The 14,575-nt window shown below is 41.9% G+C and overlaps 1 protein-coding gene across 2 annotated transcripts in view; it reads left to right on the forward strand.

The window, feature by feature from the left end:
* Window positions 1-12,873, forward strand: part of slc9a1a (solute carrier family 9 member A1a) — a 53,433-nt gene extending 40,560 nt beyond the window's left edge. Inside the window, exons 10-13 of one of the 2 annotated variants that reach the window (XM_055656387.1) lie at window positions 1,621-1,722; window positions 2,777-2,861; window positions 8,219-8,369; window positions 9,840-9,977. In XM_055656387.1, coding sequence (XP_055512362.1) covers window positions 1,621-1,722; window positions 2,777-2,861; window positions 8,219-8,361 — 330 coding nt within the window. In that variant the 3' untranslated portion in view covers window positions 8,362-8,369; window positions 9,840-9,977. Of the gene's footprint in view, window positions 1-1,620; window positions 1,723-2,776; window positions 2,862-8,218; window positions 8,370-9,839 lie in introns of both variants that reach the window. The other variant, XM_055656386.1, reaches the window with a different exon arrangement.
* The last annotated feature ends 1,702 nt before the right edge of the window (window positions 12,874-14,575 follow it).

Genomic DNA, 14,575 nt, shown 5'->3' on the forward strand with positions numbered 1-14,575 from the left:
TACCTTTTGAATGGAGATGAGGAAGAATTTCTTTAGCCAGAAGGTGGTGAACCTGTGGAATTCTTTGCCGCAGGAATTCATTGGCTGGGAGGCCAAGCACATTGGGTATTTTTAAAGCAAAGATTGATTAGTAAAGGTGTCAAGTTACGGGGAGAAGGCAGAAGAATAGGGTTGAGAGGGAAAAATAAATCTGACATTTTGGTTTGAAAGCAGATTCATCAGCCAAGTGCACAAGTAGATAAATACTCCAAAAAAACCTCAAGGTTATTTGGAAACTATAGGATATTGAGTAATTGTGTAGATCTACCAAATAATCTACACACATTGGAAAGAACAACTTGGTTCCTCCTAGCATTCTATGATTCATTTGTGCTGTCATGCTAAGCATCCTCTATATGAGGAGTTCCTCTGTAATGCTCCCAACACCCACTCCTATTTGATTGAAGATTCCCATCATTGAATTTCCTTTATTGTCATTCAGACCTTTCAGTCTGAACGAAATTTACCGTCATCCCTTTAAGAGATAAACTCGTAGGTTCTGGGAGCAAAATAAGGCCATTTGGTCCATCAAGTCTACTCCGCCATTCCATCATGACAGATCTCTCTTTCCCACAATCCCATTCTCCTGCCTTCGTCCCATAACCCCTGACACTTTTACTAATCAAAAATCTGTTAATCTCCACCTTAAAAATATCCATTGATGGCCTCCACAGCTGTCTGTGGCAATGAGTCTCACAGACTACCACCCTCTGACTAAAGAAATTCCTTCTCATCTCCTTTCTGAAGGCACGTCCTTTTATTCTGAGGCTATGGCCTCTGATCCTAGACTCTCCCACTAGTGGAAACATCCTCTTCACATTCACTCTAACCAGGCCTTTCACTTTTCGGTAAGTCTCATTGAGGGCCCCCTCATCCTTCTAAACTCCAGCGAGTACTGGCCCAGTGCCTTCAAACGCTCATCATATGTTAACCCACTCATTCCTGGTATCATTCTCGTAAACCTCCTCTGGACACTCTCTGATGCCAACACATCGTTCCTCAGATATGGGGACCATAACTACTCACAACATTCCCAAGTGCGATCAGACCAGTGCCTTATAGAGCCTCTGCATTACATCCCTGATTTTGGATTGTAGCCCTCTTGAAATAAATGCTAGCATTGCATTTGCCTTCCTTACTACTGAATCAACTTGCAAATTAACTGTTTGGGAATCCTGCACCAGCACTCCCAAGTTCCTTTGCACCTCTAATTTCTGAATTATCTCCCCATTTAGAAAATAGTCTACTCCTATATTCCTGCTACCAAAATGCATGACTCCACACGTTACTATACTTCCATCTGCCACGTCTCAGCCCACTCTCCCAACCTATCCAAGTTCTTCTGCAGAATCACTGCTTTCTCAACACTACCTATCTTCGTAACATCTGCAAAATTGGCTACAAAGCCTTCAATTCCCTCATCCAAATCATTGATATACATCTGAATAACACCTCCCAATTGTTACCAGAGTAATTGTTATTCATCGAGTAATGTGTTTTCCTGCAGTTCATCGGGCGGTAGCAAAGGTGACTTTGAGGGACTGTATGTTTGAGTTTGTAATCTCCAGTCTTGCTTTTCAGCTTCGATCCTACAGTAGGCACACTCTGGTTGTTGACTCGTATGAGGACCAATGGAGTCAAATGTTAATTAAACGTCAAAGATTGCAAAGTTTGGATGCACGGGTAAGTGACTGATTTAAATTCACTGTTGAGATGAAATTTGCTTTGGTTCCTTAGAGATATAAAATATCTGCAGTATTCAGTATCATTTTCCACTGCTGCTGTCGTACAAGTCTTATAACAATATTGCTGCAAACAAGTTTCAGTATATCTGAAAAGAAACTGAAATGCTGTGTTTCTCTTTTTGGGTAAAGTTGAGTGAAACTGCCTGTATGCTTCAGAAATGGCTGGAAAATACTACTGACCCATTTAAGAAGAGAGGATTAATCCAGTGTGGCAACAATTCCACAACAAATAAATGGGTTTTGATAAGGATCACTGTCACAGGATGAAAATCCTCTTGGTATTGAGAAAGTATATTTAGTACAAAGATTACAGTTCAAGATGATGACCTTTCCCAGGGTAACGTGATGACAGTATGTGGTGCCTGTGCAGCACTTTAATTTGCAGCATATGTTCAAAACTCAGCTGGCCTGGACCTGGTTAGTTTTATAGAGATCTCAGCACAGGTTTCAATGCCACGGTACTAAAGAAAATAAATCAGAGTCCCTGTCTTTTAAAATGTATTCAGTTGTTTATCTACAATTGCCAGCTTGTGGCTGGTAGGTTGTATCCAACTATGAAATGTTTGCTGGACACTGAAACGTATACCGACATTGAGTTAGATCTGTATTCTGCCCACCACAGATCCACTGGAAATTATTACCCTTTAAGCTGCTCAGTAAATGCATTATTTTTGAATTTGGAAAGCATAGGGGACGTGGAAGTCAGAAATAAAAACATGGATGCCAGGCTATGCATTCCAAATCTGTCGTATTTTGCATTCCTACTGGCCAACCGTGACCTTGTTTAGATAACACAAATGAAAACAATGTGTAGAAGCCAATGTCAGACAGGATAAGGCATTGGGGCATCATGGTCGGACAAGCTGTCAACCGAGAAGCATTGTGATACGGTTTGAATAATGTGTGTCCCACAGTTGGTTTATTAGGTTTTTGACCTCTTGGACCAGAATCCTTAGACTTGTACTTGAATCCTGTGGATAATCTTTTTACAGGCGACTTCCCAGATGTTAGCTCCGCCTAATGAATGGGATAGTTCAAAGGCTTCCAATGTCAAAGTTACAACTGGAATCACGCCAGGTACGATCAGGACCATTATTTTACTTTTCCGAACAGTTTGAATGTGAAAGTAAGGTTGTTGACTCCCGACCAGGTTACTGGACTTACCAAAGCAAAAAATGTACAGGTAAAAGCATAACAAGTACATTTTCATCTTCTGTGTCCCCTTGCCCATCTATTTCAAATTATCTCCAATGTAAAGTTTCCTTTTCAGACCTCTGGTGACTGCAATTTTCTTCAGAACGAAAGAACTTCAGAAAGCGTATAGAAATACAGAAAAGCATAGGAGAAGGCCATTTGACCCTTCGGTCTTTCACCACTATTCAGTGTGATTATGCCCGATCATTCACTTCAGTAACCTGTTTCTGCACGATCCCCCCATATCCTTTGATCTATTCGCATTTTTAGATTTTAATAAAGGCCATTTTTATACATTTTGGTTTCACCGTGAAGAAATTACAGCTGTGTTTATACATAGTCCCCCCATTAATGTTTGGGACACATGTCTTCACAGGTGTCTATAATTGCTCAGGTGCGTAATAATTGCCTCCTTAGTGCAGGTACAAGGGAGCTCTCAGCACCTAGTTTTTCCTCCAGTCTTTCCATCACCTTTGGAAACTTATATTGCTGTTTATCAACATGAGGATCAAAGTTGTGCCAATGAAAGTCAAAGAAGCCATTATGGGACTGAAAAACAAGAATACAACTGTTAAAGACATCAGCCAAACCTTAGGCTTACCAAAATCAATTGTTTGGAACATCATTAAGAAGAAAGAGAGCATCGATCGCAAAGGAACTGGCAGGCCAAGGAAGACCTCCACAGCAGATGACAGAAGAATTCTCTCTATCATAATGTAAAATCCCCAAACACCCGTCCGATAGATCAGAAACACTCTTCAGGAGTCGGGGTGTGGATTTGTCAATGGCCACTATCTGCAGAAGACTTCAAGAACAGAAATACAGAGGCTACGCTGCAAGATGCAAACCACTGGTTAGCCGCAAAAATAGGATGGCCAGGTTACAGCTTGCCAAGAAGTACTTAAAAGACCAATCACAGTTCTGGGAAAAGGTCTTGTGGAGAGATGGGATGAAGATTAATTTATATCAGAGTGATGGCAAGAGCAAAGTATGGAGGAGAGAAGGAACTACCCAAGATCTAAAGCGTATACTGATCCCAAACATACTACTAAAGCAACAAAGGAATTTTTTGAAGCTAAAAAATGGTAAATTCTTCAGTGGCCAAGTCAGTCACCCGATCTGAACCCTATTGAGCATGCCTTTTATATGCTGACGAGAAAACTGAAGGGGTTAGCCCCCAAAACAAGCATAAGCTAAAGATGGCTGCAATACAGGCCTGGCAAAGCATCACCAGAGAGGACACCTAGCAGTGATGTCCATGAATCACAGACTTCAAGCAGTCATTGCATGCAAAGGATATGCAATAAAATACTAAACATGACTACTTTCATTTACATGACATTGCTGTGTCCCAAACATTATGGTGTCCTGAAATGGGGGGACTATGTATAAACACTCCTGTAATTTCTACATGGTGAAACCAAAATGTATAAAAATGGCCTTTATTAAAATCTGACACTGTGCACTTTAACCACATGTGATTTTTTTCTATTACAAATCTCAAATTGTGGAGTACAGAGGCAAATAATTAAATAAAAGGTCATCTTCCCAAACATTATGGAGGGCACTGTAGGTTTCTATGAGATCCACCCTCATTATTTTCAGTTAGTGTAGGTCCAATCTCTCCTGATTAATTATTCCAGCCAATCCAAAACTATTCAAGTTGTCGCTCTTTCTCTCGTGGTAAGCAGATCTTTCCTCAGATAAGAAAAACAAAATTGCAAACGTTTCAAAACCAAAACTCTAGTTAGTGTCTCACCTAGACCCTATTCAGCTGCAGCAAGATTCTTGCTTCTGTACTCAAATCTTGTTCCAATGGAAGCCTCAGTACCATTTACCTTACAAACTGCTAGCTGCATCTGAATGCTTCCTTTCAGTGACTGATGTTCGAGGACACCCAGGTCTTTTTTGCATCTCCCCCTTACCCAATCTCATCATTCAGAAAATAATATATTTCTGTTCCAGAACCAAAGTATACACTCATATTTATCCATCTTATATTCAATTTGCCTACTCGCCCATCTTGTCCCAACACGTTTGTATTCTCCTATGTTTTCCCTCAATTTTCACCTGCACTTTTGGAAATATTACATTTATCAGAAATAAGACTTATTCCTACTTTGTTTTGTGCCTGTAAAGCAATTCTCAGTTCATGCCCATGCCCCAGCAATTTAGGCAATTCCTCAATAAACAAATGATGTGTGAGTATTTTGTTTAAATTGCCTCCGATGGAGACCTCGTTACTGTTTAAATTGCCTGGTTTAGCATTGGTTCAGTAAATTCTGCATATACCAGACTTCTTCAAACTATTTCCCCTTGTGTGCTATGTGATTCTTTGCTTAAGTCACTTCATGAGAGAGAAAGACCTTTGACACTTGAGTTTATGCAGGAAATGTCAGTATTCTGGATGCCACAAAACACTTTAAGGCCAATAAAAATGCTTTTGAAATGTAGTCACTGTTCCAAGCAAACAAGACAACCAGTTTGCCCATAATGTTCTCTCATAAAATAGTGAATTTACAAAGGGGAAATCATGCTTGACTAATCTCCTGGAAATTTTTGAGGATGTAACTAGGAAAAAGGACAAGGGAGAGCCAGTGGCTGTAGTGTACCTGGACTTTCAGAAAGCATTTGATGTCCTACATAGGAGATTAGTGGACAAAATTAGGGCACATGGTATTGGGGGTAGAGTGCTGACATGGATAGAAAATTGGTTGGCAGACAAAGAGTAGGGAGTAATGGGTCCCTTTCCGAATGGCAGGCAGTGACTAGTGGGATACCGCAAGGCTCGGTGCTGGGACCGCAGCTATTTAAAATATATATTAATGATTTAGATGAAGGGATTACAAGTAACATTAGCAAATTTGCATGGCAGTGTGAACGACCAGCAAGATCATGAAGGACCCCTACCACCCAGACAACGGACATTTTCAGCTGTTACGGTCAGGCAAGCGCCTCCGCTGTCACGCTGCGAAAATAGAGAGGATGAGACGGAGTTTCTTCCCACAGGCTATCAGGACTGTAAACTCTGATCTCACCAGGGTGTAATTACTGTTGTCTTTTTTAAATGTAAATACTGATTCTGTTCTGTTGTTTTGCACAATCCCGCGGGCATTGCCACTTTCATTTCACTGTACGTCTATGTGACAAATAAAGTTGACTTGACGACCTGTGAGGGGGATGTTATGAGAATGCCGGGTGACTTGGACAGGTTGAGTAAGTGGGCAGATGCATGGCAGATGCAGTTTAATGTGGATAAATGTGAGGTTATGGTAGCAAAAACAGGAAGGCAGATTATTATCTAAATGGTGTCAAGTTGGGAAAAGGGGAAGTACAACGAGTTGTGGGGGTCCTTGTTCAAAAGTCAATGAAAGTAAGCATGCAGGTACACCAGGCAGTATGGCATGTTGGCCTTCATAATAAGAAGAGTTGAGTATAGGAGCAAAGAGGTCCTTCTGCAGTTGTTCAGGGCCCTAGTGAGACCACACCTGGAGTATTGTGTGCAGTTTTGGTCTCCAAATTTGAGGAAGGACATACTTGCTATTGAGGGAGTGCAGCGTAGGTTCACAAGGTTAATTCCCAAGATGGCAGGACTGACATATGCTGGGAGAATGGAGCGGCTGAGCTTGTATACTCTGGAATTTAGAAGGATGAGAGGGGATCTTATTGAAACATATAAAATGATTAAGAGTTTGGACATGCTAGAGGCAGGAAACATGTTCCCAATGTTGGGGGAGTCCAGAACCAAGGGCCACAGTTTAAGAATAAGGGGTAAGCCATTTAGAATGGGGATGAGGAAACACTTTTTTCACACAGAGTTGTGAGTCTGTGGAATTCTCTGCCTCAGAGGACGGTGGAGGCCGGTTCTGGATACTTTCAAGAGTGCCAGGATAGGGCTCTTAAAGATGGCGGAGTCAGGGGATATGGGGAGAAGGCAGGAACGGGGTACTGATTGTGATGATCACATTGAGTGGCGGTGCTGGCTCGAAGGGCCGAATGGCCTACTCCTGCACCTATGGTCTAGTGAGAAATAAACACAAACATTTTAGATATGTCAAGTCAAGTCAAGTTTATTTGTCACATACACATACGAGATGTGCAGTGAAATGAAAGTGGCAATGCTCGCGGACTTTTGTGCAAAAGACAAACAACAAAACAACCAAACAAATTATAAACACAATCATAACACACATATTCTTTTACATAATAAATAATAGAAGGAAAAACGTTCTGTAGAGTTAGTCCCTGGTGAGAAAGGCGTTTACAGTCCGAATTGCCTCTGGGAAGAAACTCCTTCTCAACCTCTCTGTTCTCACTGCATGGCAACGGAGGCGTTTGCCTGACCGTAGCGGCTGGAACAGTCCGTTGCAGGGGTGGAAGAGGTCTCTCATGATTTTGTTTGCTCTGGAGTTGCACCTCCTGTTGTATAGTTCCTGCAGGGTGGTGAGTGAAGTTCCCATAGTGCGTTCGGCCGAACGCACTACTCTCTGCAGAGCCTTCTTGTCCTTGGCAGAGCAATTCCCGAACCAGATGGTAATGTTCCCAGACAAGATGCTTTCCACCGCCGCTGCGTAGAAGCACTGTAGGATCCTCGGAGACACTCTGAATTTCCTCAATTGCCTGAGGTGGTAAAGGCGCTGCCTTGCCTTACTCACCAGTGCTGAGGCGTGTGATGACCATGTCATATCCTCAGAGATGTGGACTCCCAGATATTTAAAACAGTTCACCCTATCCACAGGATCCCCATTTATACTCAATGGAGTGTACGTCCTCGGATGATGTGCCCTCCTAAAGTCCATGATCAGCTCCTTCGTTTTTTTGATGTTCAAGAGGAGGCTGTTCTCCTGGCACCAGAGTGCTAGATCAGCCACCTCCTCCCGGTAGGCCTTCTCATCATTGTCTGAGATCAGGCCCACCACCACAGTGTCATCAGCAAACTTAATTATTGAATTGGAGCTGAACCTAGCCACACAGTCATGTGTGTACAGGGAGTACAATAGGGGGCTGAGGACGCAACCCTGGGGCGATCCTGTGCTCAGGGTGAGGGACTTTGATGTATTCCCTCCCATCTTGACTACCTGGGGCCTGGCGGTGAGAAAGTCCAGGACCCAGGCACACAGGGAGGTGTTGAGCCCCAATTCCAGTAGCTTCCCGGCAAATCTGGTGGGGACTATCGTGTTGAAGGCTGAACTGTAGTCTATGAACAGCATCCTCACGTAGCCCCCCTTCTGGCTGTCCAGATGGGAGAGAGCGGTGTGCAAGACCTGGGAGACCGCATCGTCCGTCGACCTGTTCGGACGGTATGCAAACTGCAACGGGTCCATGTTCCGAGGGAGGAAGGCGCAGATGTGATTCTTCACCAGCCTCTCAAAGCATTTCATGACTACCAAGGTAAGGGCCACCGGACGGTAGTCATTCAGGCAGGCTGGGGAGGCATTTTTTGGTACCGGTACAATGATGGATTTTTGGTTGTGAAATATGTATCAACCAGGACAGCAGTGAAGCATACCCTACTTTTATTTCACAAGTTGCAGGGGATCTTGTATACTTGCGAAAGGGCAATCCAGGTATAGCAATACGATCTTAACTAAAAGATGGAAGGTTTAGATTATTGTTGTCATGTGTACCAAAGTACAATGAAAAGCTTTGTTTTGCATGCTATCCCATCAGATCAGATATACTATACATAAATGTAACCCAGTCAAAGTCAAGCACGATAGAGCAGAGAAGATAAAGTGGAGAATATAGTTCTCAACATCGTACATAGAGCATCAGTTCCATAGACAAAGTCCAATGCAGTAGACGTGAATCGGACAGTACCCTAGCTTATGGAAGGACCTTCACAAGGCTGATAACAGAGAGGAAGAAGCTGTTAGAAAGATGCACAGTGCTGCTGGAGTAACTCAGCAGGTCAGGCAGCATCTCTGACCAGACACGAAACGTCACCTATCCTTTTTCTCCAGAGATACTGCCTGACCAGATGAGTTACTTCAGCACTTTGTGCCTGTGTTTGGTATGGACCAGTACTTGCTGTTCTTTGTTTCTATAAGAAGAAGTAGTTACTGAGTCTGGCAGTGCATGCTTTCAAGCTTCTGTACCTTCTGACAGTCGGGGCAAGGAGAAGAAGGAATGTCCAGGGTGGGACACGTCTTTGATTATGTTGGCTGCTTTCAATGGATTCAATGGGAAGTCAGGTCTGGGTGATGGATTTGGCTACATCTGCAACACTGCAATTTCTTGTGGCTTTAGGCAGAGCTGACCCCAAACCAAGCTGTGATGAAACCCAATAGTGTGCTCTCTATGGTGCAGCTACAGAAGTTTGTAAGAATCATTGCAGATGTGCCAAATTTCTACAATCTCCTCAAAGTAAAGGCATTGGTGTACCTTCTTGGCTGTTGCATCGATGTGGTTGGTCCATCATTGATCGTTGGTAATGTTAACACCAAGAAACTTGAACCTCTCAATCATTTATATTTCGGCACCATTGGTGCCAATTGCGGCATGTCCTCCACCATGCTTCCTGAAATCAATAACTAGCTCCTTCATCCTAAATCTGTACTGAAAGGTCAGTCAGGGTTTTGTGTTGGCTTTTGGAGGGAAATTTGAAATCTGATTCAACTGGGCCAAGGTGGAACTTCAAAAATGCACATTATGCCCTCAATATGCCTGAATATCAACTACCTATTCTTTGAGTAAACTGGCTGTCTTTAAGCTACGTTACAGCCCAGACTAACATTTATAAACTTAAGAGTGATGTAATGTCAAACTTCACAATGTCAGAGTTTAAAATCGGATATGAATGAAAATAACCAAATGAAATTTGAGACCACAACACTAACCATCCTCCCTCTTTTTGTTCAGATTTTGTGGTCAAGGAAGATGCTGCCACAGACCTCAAGGCAGCTGGTGGGGGTCTGCCAATGATCACTGTTGAATTAGCCGAACCTCCCTCCAGGTCAACCGTTGATGTTTTAAGCAAATCTTCTACGATAGAGGAAGAGGAACCTAGCGATGATGCACTACCACCACCACCAATCTCACGAGCTACATCCAGTTACCGCATCCTGCGTTTTGTGAGTGACCCAGGACCAGATAGTAAACCTGAGGAGGAGGAGGAGGAGACGGATCAGTCATAGAGCCAACCAAGATGTAGGAAGCTGCTAAATCTCTAGCCCCAACCAAAGTTATTCATCATCCCAAATTCTGTGTGAAGCCTGTTTCCCACAATGTATTTCCAGAGATAAAACTCCTCCTTGTTTGTTCCTATTATGTTCTGATACCTGGGCAGTGTAAACACCAATCTTACAGTGGGAAGTAAGGCTCAAAGAAGAAAGCACTTAAATTCTGTTTATGGTAAAGATATTTTGGTTGATATTAGTGAGAACCACGGTTGATTTAATTATTGTCTGGTCTCCAGGATAATTGCCATTTATTAATGCAGATGCTGTTCCCTGGTACATCAATATCCCCTCGCATACTCAGAGCTGGGCCCTATAATAGAGCCACAAACATTCTGGTGTTTGGCCCTAATCCAAACATAGCTTTACTCAAGCAAACAATATATGTCTTGCAACCAAAGATGAAATGTATTTTCTAGTTGTTATCAGGGACAACATTTCATTGGATTGTATTAAAGTACATTTTATGTTGTCTATTCCAGTTGTGATAAAGATAATCACTGCTAAATATACCAAAATTGTTTGACCAGTGACAGTATTTCAACTTGTGGAATGCACTCAAATTGTTTGCAGTCAGGGACCAAATGTACTGGTACATTAAACCGATTTTGGTCCAGTCAGTTATCCCAGCCAAGCCAACAATGCAGTCAACTCTGGAGTGTGGAATGGGGTGTATTGTAGTGGAGAACAGGAAAGGGGGAGTAGGTGCAGTAGGAAGTAATTTGCAGTAGTCAAGTGCAGTAGGAAGTAATTTAGCAATATGTATTTGGGAGGGTCTGAGTGAATGCAATGTGTAAGGTGGATTGGAGAAATAGTTTAGCCAAACACATTGAGGGGGTGAAAACCAGGGAGGAGGCGAGTTTTGACTGATGCTAATCAGGGTCGGGTGGGGAATATATGGCCAAACGTAGTCAAGGGTTAGTGTGGAAAGGGGTGGATTTGGTGTGACTGAATGCAATGTGTACAGTTCGGGGAGGGGCACGAGCAGGGGTAACAGTTGAGGGAAAATGGATGGTTGGGCGGATTGATTGGGTGGTGTGCTTAAACTGAGGGTGAGGCCATGGGCAGGATGGGTGATGGTTCAGGTGCAGTTCAGCACAATTTGTATTTAAGTTCGCTTGGGACTTTTTGTAGCTTCAAATCAGCAGCACCAACACTAATGCTTTTGTTTATACCCTGTGTTAAAGTGGAGCTAAGGCTTGAGGGTCAGATCGGGCATCAGCTCCTACTTTGCAGTGGGAATCCAGCCATATCTTGGAGAAGTTGTGGCACTTAGTGAAACTTCTGAATTTTTGCTGGCTGTAATTCTGCTGCATTCCAGCAAGAGAAGGATGGTTGAGAAAGGAAATGTGTTGATGTTAAATGATTTGCTGCTCTTTATGATTTGCTTTCAAGAATATTAACTAAGTGATTAATTGATGCACTTTTTCCAAAATTAACTTGTTTACATAAGTTTCAGCATAAAGAAGAAAAATAATTTTATTTGTTGTGCTACAGGGTATTTGGAGGTTCTGGTGAATTGCTATAATGCTGGGATGTTGATTTTGTTTTTTTTTTATGCTGGTTTATCAGATGCTTCTATATTTGTTGAAAGCCATATATTCAATTAATTCTAAATATTGCTGTGTCTGTTTCAGTGTCTCAGTTCAAAAGCTTGGAGCATTCTTCCCCTGCAACACCTGAGAATGCATCGTGAGGGCTTTAGCTGAGATCTGTATATCGTAGGTTTCTATATGTGGGTTTGGGCAGTTGGTCCCATGAGATCATGTCTCAATCAATGGTCTCATGTCCATCTCAGTTTTGACTAGAATTCAAGAAAGCAGAATAGGGTCACAGTCATTGGCTTGAATAAACAGTGGGTCCAATAACAGCAGATATCTGGAGCAGAGAAGGTCCATTCTATCAAATGTCTTCTCAAAAATGGATGAATAAACAGCAGCCGGGTTATTAAATGGTAAATTTGAGTTGTGTTTGAGAAAGTTATGTAGAAACCTCTACATAACAGGAATCACTTCTCTGAGCAGATCCCCTGCAATGTGATTCACAGCTCCAGACTGCCTAATAGTCAATATCTCTGCATGCTTCCTTGGTGACTAATCCTCACTTTGTAAACAAACACTGTGGAGGTGCTGTGTGTACCTGAATATGACAGAGATTGCCTACAAGCACTGATGCAAGCCTGGAGACTCACAACTGACATGATTTGATGGGGTGAATTCCTGATACATGACAATGAGAGCTACCTACGCAAATTAAACAGCTGGAGTTGCACCACCTTCCATGTAGATGGAGACGTATTTCATGACAAAGCCAAACTCCATGGTAAATAGTTGAGAGTGGGTTAAACATGGCACACAGCCCGATCCGCTGAGAATACCTCTGCACGTTTAGATGGTGGATGACCCATACCTTGTTGAATAAACAGCCAATGTCTCGATCAGCAGCAATATTGCCTGATTTTGTGAGTTTGAGGGCTTTAACTGGAATTATGCTAGTGCTGTATATCTAATGAAGTTGCTGAAATCTAGTGGTTGGTAAATATTAGTTTTCAGGTGCTCCAGCTGCTTATGGCATTTCTGCACTGCGCTGATGTTAGTCCTTGGTGTCTCTGATTCCCAGCCCACAAGGTGGCAATGTTGTACCAGCCTAATGCAGGAAGCAATTTTGATACTGTGTATATAACAGAAACATTATTAATAAAATTAAATACATTATGTTATATACTATAGTTTCATTTATAGATAATTTACAGTTTGTAATATTTGGAGATTCTCCAGTATCATAACAATAAGTGCTTGAACATAAAAGAAGATTTGTACAGAGATGCTGTCTGACCTGCTGAGTTACTCAAGCTTTTTGTGCATCTGCAGTCCTTCCTACACAAAATATGTGTCATGCTTTAAAATCAGATGCAATGGTTGAAAGGAGTAATTAGTTAATCTTGGAAGCACCTTCAAATCCAAGTAGCAGCTTGCACAATATAAAGAGCTTTCTGTTTCGTTTTTTTCATATCCAAACATTTCTTTCCAAATATATGTTTTGGGGGTATTATTGGAAATATATGGCCATATCTACATCTCTGGGATTGGAACTCTCTCTGAAAGCTTTGTGGAAGTACTTTCACCAGAAAGAATGCAAAGGTTCATGAAGGTAGTTTATGCCTCAAGGGAAATTATGGAACAATAAATACTGGCCTTATCTGTAACAGATGTTAAAGATTTAGATGTGGGTCCCAAAAAAAGTGTATATTTTAAAATTTCTGATTAATATGTAATACCAATTTAGCAGGTCAAGCAGGATCTGTGGAGAGATAAACAATTAACATTATGCATCAATAACCTTTCATCAGAACTGGAAAACATTAAAGTTTGGGGGTAAATGCGCAGCAGTAGATATGTTGACTTACAGAGCCAGAGACCTGGATTTTATCCTGAGTACAGGTGCTGTCTGTACGGATGTCTTGTACATTCTCCCTGTGACTGCATGGGTTTTCTCTAGGTGCTCTAATTTCCTCCCACACTCCAAAGACATATCGGTTTGTAGGTTAATTGGCTTCGGTAAGTTGTTAAATTGTACCGAGTGTATAGGATAGTGTTAGTGCACAGGGTGATTGCTGGTTGGTGTAGACTCGGTGGGCCGAAGAGCTCGTTTCCACACTGTATCTCTAAAATAAAGTCTAAATTATAAAATGGAGCAATTAAATGAAAAGTAGGAAATCAAAAGGTATTGTCAAGGAAATATAAATGAGAATAGTGGAATCATTAATTAAAACTGTTGAACTTTTGAGTTCAGTAGACTGTAAAGTGCCGAGTCCAAAAAAAACCTGTTGTCCAGCTTGCATTCAGCTTTGATGTTTACATTCATCGCAGCCTGAAGAAGGGTCCCAACCTGAAATGTCATCTATCCAATTTCTCCAGAGATGCTGCCTGACCGTTGAGTTACTCCAGCATTCTATGTCTATATTTGGTATAAACTAGCATCTGTAGTTCCTTTTTACTGCATTCAGCTTTGTCGGAGTAATAAGAGACTGAGATGGGGTGAGATGGAAAATTAAGATGATGGGCAACTGAAAGTATAGGGTCAGGTTACAGACATAATGTAGGTGTTTTGCAAAATTGCGTTTGATCTCCATTTGTACTTCCAATATAAAGGAAACTATATCGTGAACAGTAAATATGGTACACTAAGTTAAAAGAAAAGTCCTTGGGTTGAAGGGAATGTCTGATGTTAATTGTTCATCTTTCCACAGATACATTTGCAATGTTTCATCTTTGCTCTCAGTGCAGAGGCAGGGTCTCAAACCAAAACTTAGACTTGCACCGTCTGCCTCCACAGATGCTGCTTGATCGTCTGTGTTCTTCCAGTGTTCTATATTTTTGTTTCAGAATCTAGTGTTCCCAATCTCTTGTTTTCAACTGT

Source organism: Leucoraja erinacea, chromosome 26, assembly GCF_028641065.1.
Source record: "Leucoraja erinacea ecotype New England chromosome 26, Leri_hhj_1, whole genome shotgun sequence".
Taxonomy (NCBI): domain Eukaryota; kingdom Metazoa; phylum Chordata; class Chondrichthyes; order Rajiformes; family Rajidae; genus Leucoraja; species Leucoraja erinaceus.